Source organism: Leopardus geoffroyi, chromosome B3 (genome assembly GCF_018350155.1).
Source record: "Leopardus geoffroyi isolate Oge1 chromosome B3, O.geoffroyi_Oge1_pat1.0, whole genome shotgun sequence".
Classification (NCBI taxonomy): Eukaryota; Metazoa; Chordata; class Mammalia; order Carnivora; family Felidae; genus Leopardus; species Leopardus geoffroyi.
The window spans coordinates 125717610-125736553 of record NC_059337.1 but is presented as its reverse complement, the minus strand read 5'-3'; the positions used below and the strand labels follow the sequence as shown (position 1 = coordinate 125736553).

The 18944-nt window shown below is 37.2% G+C and overlaps 1 protein-coding gene across 1 annotated transcript in view; it reads left to right on the top strand.

Moving 5' to 3' along the window:
• Positions 1–7988, top strand: part of GTF2A1 (general transcription factor IIA subunit 1) — a 44574-nt gene extending 36586 nt beyond the window's left edge. Inside the window, exon 9 of the mRNA XM_045451772.1 lies at positions 3724–7988. Coding sequence (XP_045307728.1) covers positions 3724–3831 — 108 coding nt within the window. The 3' untranslated portion in view covers positions 3832–7988. The remainder of the gene's footprint in view (positions 1–3723) is intronic.
• The last annotated feature ends 10956 nt before the right edge of the window (positions 7989–18944 follow it).

Genomic DNA, 18944 nt, shown 5'->3' with positions numbered 1-18944 from the left:
TCTGACTCTTGATTTCAGCTCAGGTCATGATCTCATGGTTCGTGAGATTGAGCCTCGCATAGGGCTCTGCGCTAACATTGCAGAGCCTGCCTGGGATTCTCTGTCTCTCACTTCCCCAACCCCTGCCACGTGCATGCGTGGTGCTCTCTCTCTCTGTCTCTCTCTCTCAAAATAAATAAATTAAAAAAAAAAAGTACTTTTAGCTGATGTGATTAGGGAAAGCTTTGAGAATAGTTATTTTTGAGGTGGATCTTGAAATAGGAATTGAATTTGTAAAAATGGGAGCAAGGGATGAGACTTCTTTTGATTGAAATAAAGTCTTTGAGAAATGTGGAGGTAGGAAATAAGCTTGGAAGGTGAGTTGTTACCAGGTCATTTAGAAATAGAAATAGTCAAGCAGAGGTGATTTTTTTTTTTTTTAGGTTTTTTTAAATGTTTGTTTATTTTTGAGAGAGAGAGAGTGGGAGTAGGGGAGGGACAAAGACAGGGAAACACAGAATCCAAAGTAGGCTCCAGGCCCTGAGCTGTCAGCACAGAGCCCGATGCGGGGCTTGAATTCACGAACCACGAGATCATGACTTGAGCCAAAGTCAGACGCTTAACTGTCTGAGCCACCCAGGCGCCTCTCGAACTCTTGTAAAACATAGAAGAGGGAACATTCTACTAAAATCATTTTATAAGTTCAATATTACCCTGACACCAAAACCAGACAAGGACACCACAAGAAAAGAAAATCATAGTAGGCCAATATTCCTAATGAACACAGATGCCAAAATCCTCAAGAAAATAGCAGCAAGCTGAATTCAACAATGTATTGAGATGATCATATACCATGACCAGGACCAAATGGTCTTTATTTTAGGGGATCCAAGGATGATTCAACATACACAAATCAATCAATGTGATAAAAAAATTTTTAAACTTTTTTAATTAAAAAAAATTTAAAACTCTTAAGATCATTTCAGTAGATGCAGAAAAAACATTTGGCTGAATTCAGCATGCATTTATGATAAAAACTCAACAAAGTGAATATTAGAGGGGCCGTATGTACCTCAACATAATAAAAGGCACTCATGACAAACGTGCAGGTAACTTACTCAAAGATGAAAAGCTGAAAGCTTTTCCTCTAAGATCAGGAACAAGATGGGTGTTTAATTCTTGCCATTTTTATTCAACATAATAGTAGAAGGCTCTAGCCAGAGCATTTAGGCAAGAAAAAGGAAATAAATAGCATCCAAATTGGAAAGGAAGAAGTAAAACTGTCACTATTTACAGATGACATAGTATTATATATAGAAAACCCTAAAGACTCCATCAAAAAAACTAGTAATTCAGTGAAGTTGCCAGGTATAAAATCAATATACAAAATATGTTGCATTTCTGTATGCTAATAAACTATCAGGGAAGTCAAGAAAACAATCCCGTTTATAATTGCATCAAAAAGAATAAAATACTTTGGAATGAATATAACCAAGGAGATGAAAGACCTGTGCACTGAAAACAGACATTGGTGAAAGAAATTGACGACACAAATAAATGAAAAAATATTTTGTGCTCATTGATTGGAAGAGTTAATATTAAAGTGTCCATACTACCTAAAGTGATCTACTGATTTAGTTCAGTCCCTACCAGATTTCCAAGGGATTTTCATAGAAATGGAACAAAAAATTCTAAAATTCAAAAGACCCTGAAAAACCAAAGGTAACTTAAGAAAGAAAGAGGCATCATGCCTTTTGATTTTATTCTATATTACAATACTGTAAAAAAACAGTATGGTATTGACATAAAACCAGACGTTCAGATCAGTGGAACAGAAGAGAGCCCAGAAATAAATCTACATATACATAGTCATTTGATTTACAACAAAGGAGCTAAGAATATACAATAGGGAAAGGACAATCTCTTATATGAATGGTGCTGGGAAAACTGGGCAGGCACATGCAAAGGAATGAAACTGGACTGCTATCTTACAACATAAGATGGATTAAAGACTTGAATGTGAGATCTGAAACCATAAAACTAGAAGAAAACATGGAAGTAAGTTCCTTGACATGGGTCTTGGTGATGATTTTTTAGATTTGGCACCAAAAGCAAAGGCAACAAGAGCAAAAATAAACAGGAATACATTAAACTAAAAAGCTCCTGCACAGCAAAGGAACCATCAACAAAATGAAAAGGCAACCTACAGAATAGGAGAAAATACTTGCAAATTATATATCTGATAAAGAGTTAATATCCAAAATGTATGGAAGCTCACTCAGGTCATGATCTCCCGGTTTGTGAGTTTGAGCCCTGCGTCGGGCGCTCGCTCTCTCTCTCTCTCCCTCTCCCCCCCCCTCCTCACTTCTGTCTCTCTCAAAATAAATAAACTTAACAAAATAAAAAGTAAATAAAACATGGGCAGAAGAACTGAATAGATGTTTTTCCAAAGAAGACGTAAAATGGCCAACAGGTACATGAAAAGGTACTCAACATCACTATCTGTCAGAAATACACATCAAAACCATAATGAGATACCACCTCATACCTGTTAGAATGACTATTATCAAATGACAAGAAAAACGGGGCGCCTGGGTGGCGCAGTCGGTTAAGCGTCCGACTTCAGCCAGGTCACGATCTCGCGGTCTGTGAGTTCGAGCCCCGTGTCGGGCTCTGGGCTGATGGCTCAGAGCCTGGAGCCTGTTTCCGATTCTGTGTCTCCCTCTCTCTCTGCCCCTCCCCCGTTCATGCTCTGTCTCTCTCTGTCCCAAAAATAAATAAAACGTTGAAAAAAAAGAAAAAAAAATTATAAAAAAAAAAAAATGACAAGAAAAACAAGTGTTGGTGAGGTTGTGGGAAAAAGGGAATCCTTGTACACTTTTGGTAGGAGTGTAAATTGGTATAGCCACTGTGGACAACAGTGGAGGTTCCTTGAAAAATGAAAAATGGAACCACATATGATCCAGCAGTTCTGCTTCCTGGGTAGTTATTCGAAGGAAATGAAAGCACTAACTCTGAAAGATTTATGTCCTCCCATGTTCATTGCAGCATAATTTACAGTAGTCAAGACAAGGAAGCAACCTAAGTGTCCATCAGTGGATGGGTGGATAAAGAAAACATGGTATATGTTTATATACACATGATGTATTTGTATATTATTGTATGCAGCCATAAAAAAGAAAGGAGGCTTGTTGTTTATGACAACTTGGATGGACCTTGAGAGCATTATGCTAGGTGAAGTAAGTCAGAGAAAGGCACATACTGTATTATTTCACTTATTTGTGGATTCTACAACAACCAAGCAAAAACCAAAAAACAACTGAACTCATAGAAACAAAATGGTCATTGCCAGAGGCCAGAGGTTGGAGACTGGGGCAAATGTGTGAAGGGGGTCAAAAGTACAAATTTGCAGTTATAAAATAAGTAAGTCCTACAGGTGTGAAATACAGCATGTTGATTATAGGTAATGCCATATTATATGTTTGAAAGTTTTCAAAGAGTAGATCTTAAAAGTTCTCATCACAAGAAAACAAATTTGCAACTATATATAGTGATGAGTGTTAGACTTATGATCATTTTATAATACCGAATCATGTTGTGCAGCAGAAACTAATGTTACCTGTTATCTGTCAATTAAAAATAATTTGTAAATGCAATAATGTACAAGACAAAAGTTTTTTTGATGTGAATGGGTTTTCGTTTCCTATCTTTTGTATCTCTTACGTTCTTTTTTTGTTTCTTTAGATACACAGAAGTAAAAACAAATGGAAATTTCATCTCAAGGATGGCATTATGAATCTTAATGGAAGAGATTATATATTTTCCAAAGCCATTGGAGATGCAGAATGGTGAAGAGTTGGTCTTTTATTTTATAAATAAACAAAAGAAACTTAAAAAAAAATTTTAAGTGGACAGTTTGAAACTTGGGACATACACCAACCAAAACTTAACTTCTGCATGTCAGAAAAGTGCAGTAGAATCAAAGCTACTGGAACAAAGAGACCTTGACAACATAGACACTACTTCTAACTGGCAAGCCATGGAACTGTAGCACCTGGGGTTGTTGGGGTGGGGGAGGCTGGGGTTTTGGAAAACCATAATTGTCAATTTTAAATACAGGTACCTGCCACCAGTAATTAGCATGTAAAGCTTTGTCTATATTCCTTCCTCCAACTTGGGTTCAATCAGAAGATATTTGTTGGAACGAACTGAAGAAAATTCCCTTTTGATAGATTGACCTGAAACTGCTTATTGTATGTGGTTATATTTGGTAAAAATTGCGTGTGAGCTTTTTACAAAAGGGTAAGAATTATGGTGTTGAATTTTAATTCACTTGTATAAGGAAACAATTTAGAACTCTCATAATAGGTCTTAAATATTTTTACTAGCTATTCTCCCTCAGTAATATATACCTCTTCCTTCCCTGCTTTATGAAACATCTGTTTAAGAGTTAAAGGAAGTAATCGTTGATCACAGTTTGGAGACAAAATTTGACCCAGGAATGGATATTTATTTTAATTAGGTTCTCATTAAATGTAATTTAAAGACTTGGGTCTCATTGAGTTGAGCAGAATTAAAATGATGACTTCGGTTTCCTTCCAGAAAAATCATATTTGTTTTTTTTGTTGTTTTTTAGTCCCATACCTTAAAAAGAAACCCCGGAGTGGCTCCTCAGGAATACAGTTTTAGTTCACAGAGGTACCATCTAGCTGAAATTACATACACATGAATAGATAGATTTTTTTTCCTGTTGGACTGAAGAATATGCTTATATATGTGTTTAATCTTTAAGCTAAATATTCAGATAATACTCTGTATTGATTGAAGCATTCATTGGGCAGGTGGTGAGGACCTGGATTTTTCTTAAACGATTTAGTAACTATTAAAGTTTCCTGTATTTACTAGTAAAGAATTTAAAAACTCTTCTAATTGGGGGGAAAAAAAAACACTTTTAATTGCAACTTTGTAATTTGAGGGGAAATTTGGGGGGTTAGAGGGGGATGGGCCACTAAGTACATATTTACCTCTCTTTGATTTGGTGGCCCTTCCAGGCCATTGATAATGTATACATGGGCTCCAAGTTTGCACATCGAGAAGAAAGCATAGAAATTTGACTTGTATATTAAGAATAATAGAAATTTAATATGTATATTAAGAATACACAGCTCTGTATTCTGTAAGGGGCTCTAAAGAACAATGTGGCAGTGCTGTGTTCCGTGTGAACTAGTTGCCTGGGAGAACTGTAGGATCACTTGTCTTCACCTATATTTTCTTATAACTAATTCTTTTCATGGTCTATCTTGGCAAAATTCACATGTGGTAAAGTTACTCATATATTGATTTTTTTTTTAAGTCTTCCATTTTTGTCTTCCTTTTTATTTGCCTTTATATGTGTTTCTAGAAGTAACATAGAAACGCTTTACATTGCAAAGAGAAACTGTGAGCTATTATATGTTTGTTTTTTTAACACAGATCTTTAAACTTCTCAAAAAGGCAAATCAATTTGTGTGTGTGTGCGTGCGTGCGTGTGCGTACTTACTTCCCACCCCACATACCATCTTGGACCCTTTAACTTATGTTCTGAACTTTGGTGTAAATGATGGTTTCTAGCATGCTAGTAGTTAGGTTTTATTTAGATGCCATTAACTGGTAATACGGTTTTAATTTTTACTCTATTTAGTTTTTTGGAGGCGAGGTTTATTTACCCCACTACTCTCAAAGCACACAGGTTTTTTTCTTTTTGTTAGTGAGACTGGGAGAAGAGAAGGGAGGGGGTGAAATCACAGCAGTCCTGTTGTTCATTTGTCCTTCAGTATAGTTGTTAGTAGGTTTATATTTACCCAATGAAGAAGTCAATGACCTGAACTACCTATAAAAGTTTAGCAGTGCTGCAATGTTGATTGAAACCCTTTGGCTATCGTAGTTCTGCTACTGAACCTTGGATTACAATATGATATTCAGCTCATGTTTTGGGCCCTCTATGTAGACAAACATTTGTATTCATAGTAGAATTGTATACTGGCCTGTTTTTATAACATTTTCAAACATGAACAACCACTGCTTTCAGAATGACTCACTACGGCTATTTTGAAGCAGGAAATAACCATTTGTATTTGCACCTGTATATTGCATATTAATTATGGCATACTTGGCAAATGCTTTTCTTTTACCTGTGAAAATTCTGAAAGCTGGTCCAAACAACACTGCATACCAAATTGTGCTCTTATATATTACTGCATCGTGTTCCTTTTTAATCAAATAGAATGTTTTAGTTTTATTATAGTGGCTTGCTATAAGAATGCCACTTGCTTCTCTTTTACTGTACTTGAATTCTTAATCATGCTTTTAATGTATTTAACAAATCATTTCATTAGGTTCCATAAAATGTCATTCCTTTGAAAAGGCAAGGATTCCCACTTTCAGATTTTGAAAATGAAAATAACATGTTACTTTAAAGAGGGAAAGTAGTTCAGACTTGGTATTATGAATAAGTAAAGGTTTCAGAAGAAGATTTGTTTAGATTTGCACAGATGGTGATGGCACCTTTTATTCCAAAAAAAAAAAAAAAAAAAAAAATTAATGTTAACAGTGCTAAGGAAAATTTACACAAAATTCTAGGTAAAGTGGGGAAATGTGTGCCTTTCAGTATATGTACCCTTTTTTGGTGGTCATTTGTATAATCAGACCGTTTGAATTGCCTGAGAGCACATTTAATTTCTGTAGAGAGCCACATTTGGCTAAACCAACTCTAATGTGCAATTAGTTTCTAGAGTAAAATGTCTGTTATATGAGGGGGATCTTTATATTGGGCTTTTATATTTTTTTTAAATGTTCACATTTAACATTTCTTTCTGTTAATTAAATGCCATCATATCACATTTATATTGTTGCCTCTTAAAATCAAAGCCACCTTGATGTTATTCTTAGGAATACATCAGGATCTGAGCGATGTGTATAGTGATTAAAATGTGTTCTTGAAGAGCGTATTCTAATAGATTTTCGTTTTAGACAGCAAGAACATAAAAATATAATAGCTTTTGTATAAAGATTTTCTTTTGCTATATGAAAATCAAGGATTTGGTTTTCTTTTTTCTGGCTTTTATGGAGGAATAAAAAGGGTTGACTCCCTCTAAGAGTAATTTTTGGTTATCTTATAGCAATAATGTCACCATTCTTTTCAAAAGGTAAATATGCCTTGTACAGGAATGTAGACATAATTTCCTCTTGGGAGTTCCCTTTATAACTTTGCATTTTCTTCCACTTGAGAAAATTCCTATATTTTCAGATTATTTCATCTTGAACTTTTTTGAGCTTTTGTGCAATGGAATATTTTATTGATCCATCTTTGTACATTTTCATTTTATCTCATGTCTGTTTCCCATCTATCTGTCAGCTATTTCAGATTTTGAATTCATTGGTTAAAACATAGTTGCTTTAAATAGTTCCTCATGAGTTTATGTTAAATAGTTTTGCATTTTAATCTATTATGCTATGGAAATTATTCTCAAGTTTATAATTCCCTTTTTAAGCCTGCCTTAGTCTATCTTTTGTCATTTTTATGATTTAAGGAAGAACTTTAAACACCGAGCTTACTATTTTTGTTTATTTTGAGGAACAAGAGAACAAGAACAAGTTCTTCCCTTAAGGGAAGAACTACGTGGAATTAGTAATTACTATTTTAGTCAAGGTTCCTTAAATCAGTCCAGTATGTGTCAGGGCTACAATTTTGGGGGAGGGGCTAATCCTTTTGCTGTTCTGAGCTACTATTGTCAACTGCTGTTGTACATACTGTTATGTGTAAGGGCGTAAATATATTTATTATGTTTGTAAAATTCATTCTGTACAATTGCAGATCAAGGTTGCTCTTCTGTGATATACAGGATATTATGTTTTAAAGACCATCTTGGAATACAATTAGAGAACTTAGTATTTTGATGTACTAAGACCTATTTTAAGTTTAATATTTTACCTTTGCAAAAACTTTAATTAAAGATGTTATTTAAAAAAGAGTAATGTTGCTTGCTTTGTTTACTAGTGTATAATATTATGTAGCCAACTGAATAAAACTATACAGTTTAGAAAGGAAAATACATTGTTAAGTTCCATTTATCAAAAAAAAAAAAAAGGGTATCATTAAGTTCTATACCTTTAGGGTGGGATGACAATCTGAATTATTAAACTATATTACAAATTCAGAGTAGCTTTAAAAAGAATAGTTGTATTTTCCAGGCACCAACAAAATGTAACTAAAATTGATAAAATTGGCATATTAAGTAATTCTCCAAAGAATAGATTACTTACGATAGAATTATATGAGGACATGTTTTTAAATTATTCTGTTTAGCTAAATCTTTTCTTTAGTTCAGAGTTTGTAAGTAAATGCATAACAGGAGAATTGAATTATTGAGGTTTGTATTACATATTATATATATTTTGTGTTATTTTAGAAGGTATTAAATAATTAGGCATTTCATTTTACAGTTAATCCAAATGAATCATTAAGAAGCTTGGGGGTAGTTTTTGTTTGTTTTTGTATTTTTTAAATTCTGCTGCTACTTTAGGAAACCAAGTTTTAACAAAACAATCCTAATAAAGACATTTATTGCCAGCAAATCTTGTATTTTTGCAGTTTAAGCTACTATGTTGATCTTAACCATTTTGGCCTCAGTTTCTCCATCTGTAAAATGATGACAATCTGGTTTTGAAGACTGAGGTACAATGCATATAAAGCTCTCCGAATTGTGCTTGGTAACAGCAAGCACTCAGATGTCACAAATTACTAATTTTGTAATTATATACATTTAAAATGATTGGTGGAGCTGAAAAACGTTTTTTTAATGGTGGCAAATAGCAAAACAGAATGTCATCTGATTAAGCTGAGGCAGTGAAAGATTTGGTTACAACCAAACAAATTAAGCCTGGGAGGTTGAATCAGTAAAGCAAGGGCTGTAGCAGAAAGTGCCTGCGGGAAGAAAAGTGAAGGATAGGTATAGGGCATGGTAATGAAACATGGTGTGAAGGATTTAAGCAATTTTTTTTCTCCCCACAAGTACACATAGTCTGAATTATATGTCTAAAATTGGTTGAATTTTCCCAAAGCTAAAACTAGTAGAATTACAACATTTGTAAAAATTATAAGTGGATTCTTCCCAATTCATTTATGGAGAAAAACATTGATATTGAGATATCGTTATAAAAGATTTTGAAGTTCTTCATTTTGTTACCTGAGTCTGACCTGAATCTTCTAGTGATTGTTGGCAGTCCTACTTCTGGAGGTAAGTGGCCTTTGTATCAACCCTCCTACTCCTCAGCCAAGGAAGAGGCAGATAGAAGTAGTTGCTTTTGTTTGTTTTGAAATACAATTTTCTTAGTCTGAGAGAGTATTGAGCACAAGCATATATTAACTCTCTCATTCAATTCACTCTGTAGTGACCTCCCATGGGCCAGGAACTGTGATCAGTTCTGGAGGACCAAGAGATAAGACAGTTGCTGTCTTTGAAAAGCAGTGATGTTGAGGAGTGCCTGGGTGGCGCAGTTGGTTAAGCATCTGACCAATGATAATCTCATGGTTTGTGATTTTGAGCCCTGCTTTGGGCTCTATGCTGACAGTGCAGAGCCTGCTTGGGATTCTCTCTCCCTCTTTGCCCGTCCCCTGCTCGCTCGCTCACTGTATCTCAAAAATAAACATAAAAAAAAAAAATGTTGAATTGTGTGCGTTCTAATTCTAGTATAGATTGGATTAAGAGCAGTGTGAACTTGGATGTGTTACCAAACCTGACTACCTCTGGGTTGTGAAGGTGGTGAGATAATGCATATGTTGCATTTAGCACACTCTTCGGCACATGGTAACTGCTCAGTAAATGTCTATATACCCATATATTTTAGTAAAGAATAATGGCCCTAGAGGAGTTCTTAGATTAGCTAGGTTAATTGTGTGAGTTTTCCTAATCTTCCTATCTTAATAGAAACAGGTTAACAGCCTGTGACGATGCCTCTGCAATTGTATTGAGGGATCCAGAAGAATTAATATTTGAATTATATTGGGCACTGAGTTTATCAATAAGAAATAGAGAATTCTAGAAGCATAACTGTAGTTGTAGCCTTCACATTGGAAACAAATTTTGTGTTCTTGAATCAAGAATGTTCTGAATCTTTGCTTACCTTCAAACTTCACCTTTCCAAAGGTGGTGGAATTGAAATGATACCAGTTACCTCCTAAGCACTTCTTGAATAGCCCACTTCCTCAAACACAAGGTTGTAGAAGCAATTCGTTCCTGTTTCTATTTCCCTATTCAAACCTGGTGCATCAGTAACTATTGGGATTTGAAGCTTAGTGTCATCTGCATCTATATCTTCTTCCCTAGTCTTCTCCAATATTAATAAATGGCTCTACTGGGGCGCCTGGGTGGCGCAGTCGGTTAAGCGTCCGACTTCAGCCAGGTCACGATCTCGCGGTCCGTGAGTTCGAGCCCCGCGTCGGGCTCTGGGCTGATGGCTCAGAGCCTGAAGCCTGTTTCCGATTCTGTGTCTCCCTCTCTCTCTGCCCCTCCCCCGTTCATGCTCTGTCTCTCTCTGTACCAAAAATAAAAAAATAATTAAAAATAAATAAATAAATAAATAAATAAATAAATAAATAAATGGCTCTACTGCCTACCAGGTGCTCAAAACAAAACCCAAGAGTCATCCCTGAAACCTCCACCCCCCCCCCTCACTTTATCACATCCAAATCTATCAGCAAGTTTTGCAGGGTCTACTGTCAATATGTACATGGACAACTTCTATTTTTGCTGATTACCTAGTCTAAGTCACCCCTAAGCCAGAATGTCATCAACCAGTCTGACAAAGCTTTGTTGTACTTGACCTTTCATATGAAGGGAGAAAAAGTGGGTCAGGCTCCCTCAACCGGATTGCAAATGTATCCATCAGAGACCCCCACCATGGCCTATCTCTCTGTGAGAGGATGGGGGCCCCTGCCTGTTATTCTTTTGCTTGCCTTGACTTTGGTAGATTTGTCTCACTAAAGCCCATTGACTCATATCCATGTGGAATTCATTTAAAGTCCCGATGCACAAGTGGCAACCACATAGGGACCCATCTGACAACACAAGGATGCAAAATTCAATTCCTAAGCAAGGCATTTGCACCTGATTTTGCCCTTTGCCTGCAACACTCTCCCTTTAGATCTTTTAGAAAAATTTTTTTTAAAATTTTTTTAATGTTTATTTATTTTTGACAGAGAGAGAGAGACAGGGCATGAGTGGGGGAGGGGCAGAGAGAGAGGAAGACACAGAATCTGAAATAGGCTCCAGGCTCTGAGCTGTCAGCACAGAGCCCGACGTGGGGCTCGAACTCACAGACTGCGAGATCATGACCTGAGCCGAAGTCGGACGCTCAACCGACCGAGCCACCCAGACGCCCCTTAGAAGATTTAAAAAAAAATTTTTTTTAATTGTCTTTATTTTTGAGTGGCAGAGAGAGAGCGTGAGTCATGGAGGGGCAGAGAGAGAGGGAGACAGAATCCAAAGCAGGCTCCAGGCTCTGAGCTGTCAGCACAGAGCCTGATGCAGGGCCCAAACTCACCAACCATGGGGTCATGACCTGAGCTGAAGTCAGATGCTCAACCAACTGAGCCACCCAGGCGCCCCTCCCTTTAGATCTTTATAGTCTGAGAATCAAGAACATTGAGACCATTGAGACCTCCTAATGATTTGTCTTTTCTTGTTCCAGGTTTGTTCTAACTTTCTTTTATTAATACAGACAATTGATATTTTCCATATATAATGGACTCATACAGATTTATAAGATACTCCACAAGGGAAAATGGACACATAGAACAAAGAAGTCAGTTCTTCAAAGAAGAAAGGCAAATGTCAATTAATTGGCCTTTTTCATAATTGAAGGAATACAAAATAAGACAATAAGAAACTATTTTTTTGTATCTGTCAAATGACTGGAAGAAAGAATGACCTGTCATGGTCAGGGTGTGGGTAAATGAGCTGTAAGATAGATTGCTTGTGGAAGTGTAAATTGATACAAACTTTCTGGTGGACAGAGGAAACAAAAAACACAAATGCTTAGAGTCAGGAAAGAGGGATGATGTAGAAAGGTACAGAAGTTTATCCAAAGAGGCTTGATTGTAGTGAGCAAGGGAGAAGACAGATATTTGGGGGAGGAAATAAAAAGATTCATATTTGATATATTTTTAAGTGTGTGGTGCCTGTTAAGGCATCCAGGTTGAGGTATCAAGATGTCAAGTTGGACATAAGCAGATGAGCTCAGGAATGTCTGAGCTAAATAATATCTTTGGAAATTATTATCATATGGAGAACATTTAAAGCCGTAGAAATGATTCACCTAAGCAAGAGCACAAAGAGAGATAACAGAGAAAGGAAGAGGGTCCAAGATCAATCCTAAAGGCACTCCCAAGGCAGAGATTGGGAAGAAGAGTAGTTAACAACTGGCTACATAATTTGCAGAACCTAATTAATGCAAAATGAAAATGCGGGGCCCTTTGTTCGAAACTTACTAAAAATTTCAAGACGGTGACAGCAGAGCATTAAACCAAGAGTGAGGCCCTGTGTGGCTGCACATGTCACACGCCCTTGAAGCTGTATCTGAGAATCAGTGGGGTGAATGAGGAAGCAAGGCCGGTAAAGTAGGAAGAAAGGGGAGAAGCTGTCAGTAAGGACAGTGTTTTGGTGAGGATTAGGCCATCCTACTGCTCTGGCTATGGTCATGGTTTCAGGGATGGGAGTGTGACCTAAGAAGTCATTCTGTGAACTTTGGGACTCTTGCTTGAAATACTCAAAATTTCTCTTGGCAGATTGGAATGAGGAAGCACGTAGCTCCAGTTGAACTAGCAGCTATTCTATGACCTTGAGGAGAATCAAGCTTTATAGACACAGGACACAGAGAGGCAGAGCAGAGGATGGAAAGAAACAATATTCTTAATGACACAACTCAGTAGGTAATTTATTCCATTTCTAGTTATCATAGATAATGATTTTGTATTTTCTGTTTACCATTCTTTTTCTTTATTTCTTCTCCCTCCGCCCCTTGCTTTCCATTAGCTGTATACAATTTTCTGCATTTTCCCTTGCTGATTTGCTGGCTTGGTTTAGGCTTAGGTTATGAGACTGTGTCTTTACTCTCATGCTTCCTTAGAATTGCAGGGGCCTATATGCATATCTGTGGATACATAGTGGAAAATACTATAGAGTGAAATAACACAGGCTTTGGAACCAGATTGATCTGAAGTCTAGTGCCAGCCATACCTACATTCTCTGAGCCTTGATTCCCTCATCTGAAAAATGGACACAATAATGGTTATCTTTCATCTTTGTTGGGAGGTACAGTATGTGTAAAGTGTAGGGCACATGTTAGACTCTGAAAATATTTTATTATGTTGGTAAAAAGGGCTTTAGGGTTCTTCTGGTTTGAGTTTCATATTCTACACTTGAATCTTTAAAATGCCAAAATGTGATGCAAAGTGGCCGATGTCATGCAACTAATAAAAGGTATAGCCAGAAGGTCTACCTAGGTAGGTTCCCTTTCCATTTCTCGAGGCAGGCAACCTATAGTGATGTTACATGACCATGATTTGTTGAACTTGATTAATCATATACAATAGTGCTTATTTATTCTTATTTGCAATACAAGAATAGGACTTCTCTTCCTACACCCAGCCTACTTTATGTATTTATACCAAATGCATGTGTTCCTTGGCATTGAGTCTGTGTCCCATTTGACAACCTGTCAGCCCGTCCTGTTGGTTTTAAGAACAGATACAAAATGATTTATAAAAATACCTCATAAATAAATTTATATATATATCCCATTTAACTCAAAGTCAAGTAATTACCCTCCTAGACTTTCTATCTTCTCCAAGGCTTATTGGTGAGAAGCTGCTGAAAGCTTTGTTGTCTTTTCAAAATAAAAGTCAACTTTATTCTGAAAGGCAAGCTTTGGGGGCCAGAGAGGGATACCTGGGGACCATCAGAATGTCTGTGTTTACTTAGCCTTTTACCTCCTTGTGTGAAATACGCCTAACTGTAATCAGAGAAACAGCCACAGCTGGCTGCTTTGTTGTTTTAAATCTCAGGGAACTCCATTTAATGGAGTAATTTCTATTCCTTCATAGTCACCTGTTTACAAGAGTTCTAAAAATATGAAAAAGCTCAACATCTGAATACTTTACATATCCCATAGGATGAGGTAAATTTAGGAGTGATTGGGGTCAGTTTTTTGTTTTGTTTTGTTTTGTTTTGTTTTGTTTTGTTTTGTTTTGTTTTAGGGATAGCTGCTTGGAGGCCATGAAGCTGATCACAATTTAGGGGATTATGAGCAGCCTCCAGAGAAGAATATTCTATAGGGTTCCTGGACTATACATTCCATTAGGGCTTTGACTGTCTTTCAAGTTCATAACTATATTTCCAGGACTGCACTCTGTGCGAGGTGTGTAGAAGTACACATGTGTTGAATGAATGAGTGATGAGTGAATAAAAGTGATGCATTGGTTAATTGGAAGGAAGTCAGAGACCTATGTCCTTCATTTTGAAAAGAGCCCGCTGACTTTCCTGCACAGCCATGGGGACTTCCACATTGTGGATAGCACAGGGGAGGGTGGCAGTGCAGGGCAGGGCAAGCAGTCCAGGAAAACCAAGAATTCCAGCCAGCTTAGTTTTGACAGATGATGAGAATAAAGCTCCCTATGGCTGTTTAATTTCAACAGGATGGATGAGAGATCTTTGTGGTTTAGTCTTCACAGAACACTCTGCCTGTTTCATTTCATGCCAAGCAGGATGGAGGGCAGGGCTGTGCCTCTGTTTCTGGAAGTAGGAAGTGATTCCTTACCAGCCTCTGTATCTAGAAACAGGGGCCAAAATCTCCAGGTACCTAGTCTGATGCTTGCACTCAAGACTTTGACTTTTTTTTTTCAGTTCTTTTAATGTGGTAAAGGATAGAAACATAAAATTTACCATTTTAATAGTTTTAAGTGTGCAGCTTATGGTACTAAACACATTTATAAAGAGCTACCCTCACCACCATGCATCTTTAGAACTCTTTTCGTCTTATAAAACTGAAACTCTATGCCCATTAAACAGTAACCTCCATTCTTCCTTTCCTCAGCCCCTGATAACCACCCTTCTACTTTCTGTGACTTTAAGTATAGCACCTCAGTGAACTCATGCATTTGTTCTTTTTGATTGGTTTATGTCACTTAGCACAATGTCCTCAGGTTTAACCATGCTGTCAAATGTGTCAGAATTTCCTGCCTTTTTAAGGCTGAATAATATCTTATTGTGTGTATTTACCACAGTTTGCTTATCTAAATTTATCCGTTGATGGACCGTTAGGTTGCTTCTGTTTTTGGTATTGTGAATAATACTGCTATGAACATGGGTATACAAATGTCTCTTTGAGACCCTGCTTCCAGTTTTGCAGGGGTAGGGAGGGAGTGAGGTTGATGTATCATATGGTAATTCTATGTTTAATTTTTTGAGGACCTGCCATACTGTTTTCCGCAGCAACGGTACCATTTTACATTCCCACCAACAGTGTGCAAGGGTTCCAATTTCTCCACATCCTTGAGGACACTTGTTTGATTTTTGTTTGCTTGTTTCTCTCTTTGTTGCTATCCTCGTGAGGTGGTATCTCACTGTGGTTTTGGTTTGCATTTCTTTAATGATTAGTGATATTGAGCATCTTTTCATGTGTTTATGGACCATCTGTATGCCTTCTTTGGAGAAATGTCTGTTTAAGTCTTTTGCCCATTTCTGAGTCAAATAGTTTGTTTTTGTTGTTGAGTTTTAGAAGTTTTCTTTTTTTTTTTTTTAAGAGAGAACCACTTACTATTTATTGCTTAATTTTTCCCAACTTCCAATTTTCTCATCTTTATTTTTTTTCCAATATATGAAATTTATTGTCAAATTGGTTTCCATACAACACCCAGTGCTCATCCCAAAAGGTGCCCTCCTCAATACCCATCCCCCATCCTCCCTTCCCTCCCACCCCCCATCAACCCTCAGTTTGTTCTCAGTTTTTAAGAGTCTCTCATGCTTTGGCTCTCTCCCACTCTAACCTCTTTTTTTTCTTTTTCCTTCCCCTCCCCCATGGGTTTCTGTTAAGTTTCTCAAGATCCACATAAGAGTGAAACCATATGGTATATGTCTTTCTCTGTATGGCTTATTTCACTTAGCATCACACTCTCCAGTTCCATCCACGTTGCTACAAAGGGCCATATTTCGTTCTTTCTCATTGCCATGTAGTACTCCATTGTGTATATAAACCACAATTTCTTTATCCATTCATCAGTTGATGGACATTTAGGCTCTTTCCATAATTTGGCTATTGTTGAGAGTGCTGCTATAAACATTGGGGTACAAGTGCCCCTATGCATCAGTACTCCTGTATCCCTTGGGTAAATTCCTAGCAGTGCTATTGCTAGGTCATAGGGTAGGTCTATTTTTAATTTTTTGAGGAACCTCCACACTGTTTTCCAGAGTGGCTGCACCAGTTTGCATTCCCACCAACAGTGCAAGAGGGTTCCTGTTTCTCCACATCCTCTCCAGCATCTATAGTCTCCTGATTGTTCCATTTTGGCGTGAGGTGATACCTGAGTGTGGTTTTGATTTGTATTTCCCTGATAAGGAGCGACGTTGAGCATCTTTTCATGTGCCTGTTGGCCATCCGGATATCTTCTTTAGAGAAGTGTCTCTTCATGTTTTCTGCCCATTTCTTCACTGGGTTATTTGTTTTTCGGGTGTGGAGTTTGGTGAGCTCTTTATAGATTTTGGATACTAGCCCTTTGTCCGATATGTCATTTGCAAATATCTTTTCCCATTCCGTTGGTTGCCTTTTAGTTTTGTTGGTTGTTTCCTTTGCTGTGCAGAAGCTTTTTATCTTCATAAGGTCCCAGTAGTTCATTTTTGCTTTTAATTCCCTTGCCTTTGGGGATGTGTCGAGTAAGAGATTGCTACGGCTGAGGTCAGAGAGGTCTTTTCCTGCTTTCTCCTCTAAGGTTTTGATGGTTTCCTGTCTCACATTCAGGTCCTTTATCCATTTTGAGTTTATTTTTGTGAATGGTGTGAGAAAGTGGTCTAGTTTCAACCTTCTGCATGTTGCAGTCCAAATCTCCCAGCACCATTTGTTAAAGAGACTGTCTTTTTTCCATTGGATGTTCTTCCCTGCTTTGTCAAAGATGAGTTGGCCATACGTTTGTGGGTCTAGTTCTGGGGTTTCTATTCTATTCCATTGGTCTATGTGTCTGTTTTTGTGCCAATACCATGCTGTCTTGATGACAGCTTTGTAGTAGAGGCTAAAGTCTGGGATTGTGATGCCTCCTGCTTTGGTCTTCTTCTTCAAAATTCCTTTGGCTATTTGGGGCTTTTTGTGGTTCCATATGAATTTTAGAATTGCTTGTTCTAGTTTCGAGAAGAATGCTGGTGCAATTTTGATTGGGATTGCATTGAATGTGTAGATAGCTTTGGGTAGTATTGACATTTTGACAATATTTATTCTTCCAATCCATGAGCACGGAATGTCTTTCCATTTCTTTATATCTTCTTCAATTACCTTCATAAGCTTTCTATAGTTTTCAGCATACAGATCCTTTACATCTTTGGTTAGATTTATTCCTAGGTATTTTATGCTTCTTGGTGCAATTGTGAATGGGATCAGTTTCTTTATTTGTCTTTCTGTTGCTTCATTGTTAGTGTATAAGAATGCAACTGATTTCTGTACATTGATTTTGTATCCTGCAACTTTGCTGAATTCATGTATCAGTTCTAGCAGACTTTTGGTGGAGTCTATCGGATTTTCCATGTATAATATCATGTCATCTGCAAAAAGCAAAAGCTTGACTTCATCTTTGCCAATTTTGATGCCTTTGATTTCCTTTTGTTGTCTGATTGTTGATGCTAGAACTTCCACACTATGTTAAATAACACCGGTGAGAGTGGGCATCCCTGACGTGTTCCTGATCTCAGGGATAAAGCTCTCAGTTTTTCCCCATTGAGGATGATGTTAGCTGTGGGCTTTTCATAAATGGCTTTGATGATATTTAAGTATGTTCCTTCTATCCCGACTCTCTCAAGGGTTTTTATTAAGAAAGGGTGCTGGATTTTGTCAAAGGCCTTTTCTGCATCGATTGACAGGATCATATGGTTCTTCTCTTTTTTTTTGTTAATGTGATGTATCACGTTGATTGATTTGCGAATGTTGAACCAGCCCTGCATCCCAGGAATGAATCCCACTTGATCATGGTGAATAATTCTTTTTATATGCCGTTGAATTCGATTTGCTAGTATCTTATTGAGAATCTTTGCATCCATATTCATCAGGGATATTGGCCTGTAGTTCTCTTTTTTTGCTGGGTCTCTGTCTGGTTTAGGAATCAAAGTAATACTGGCTTCATAGAATGAGTCTGGAAGTTTTCCTTCCCTTTCTATTTCTTGGAATATCTTGAGAAGGATAGGTATTATCTCTGCTTTAAACGTCTGGTAGAACTCTCCTGGGAACCCATCTGGTTCTGGACTCTTATTTGTTGGGAGATTTTTGATAACGGATTCAATTTCTTCGCTGGTTATGGGTCTGCTCAAGCTTTCTACTTCCTCCTGATTGAGTTTTGGAAGAGTGTGGGTGTTTAGGAATTTGTCCATTTCTTCCAGGTTTTCCAATTTGTTGGCATATAATTTTTCATAGTATTCCCTGATAATTATTTGTATCTCTGAGGGACTGGTTGTAATAATTCCATTTTCATTCATGATTTTATCTATTTGGGTCGTCTCCCTTTTCTTTTTGAGAAGCCTGGCTAGAGGTTTGTCAATTTTGTTTATTTTTTCAAAAAACCAACTCTTGGTTTCGTTGATCTGCTCTACAGTTTTTTTAGATTCTATATTGTTTATTTCTGCTCTGATCTTTATTATTTCTCTTCTTCTGCTGGGTTTAGGCTGCCTTTGCTGTTC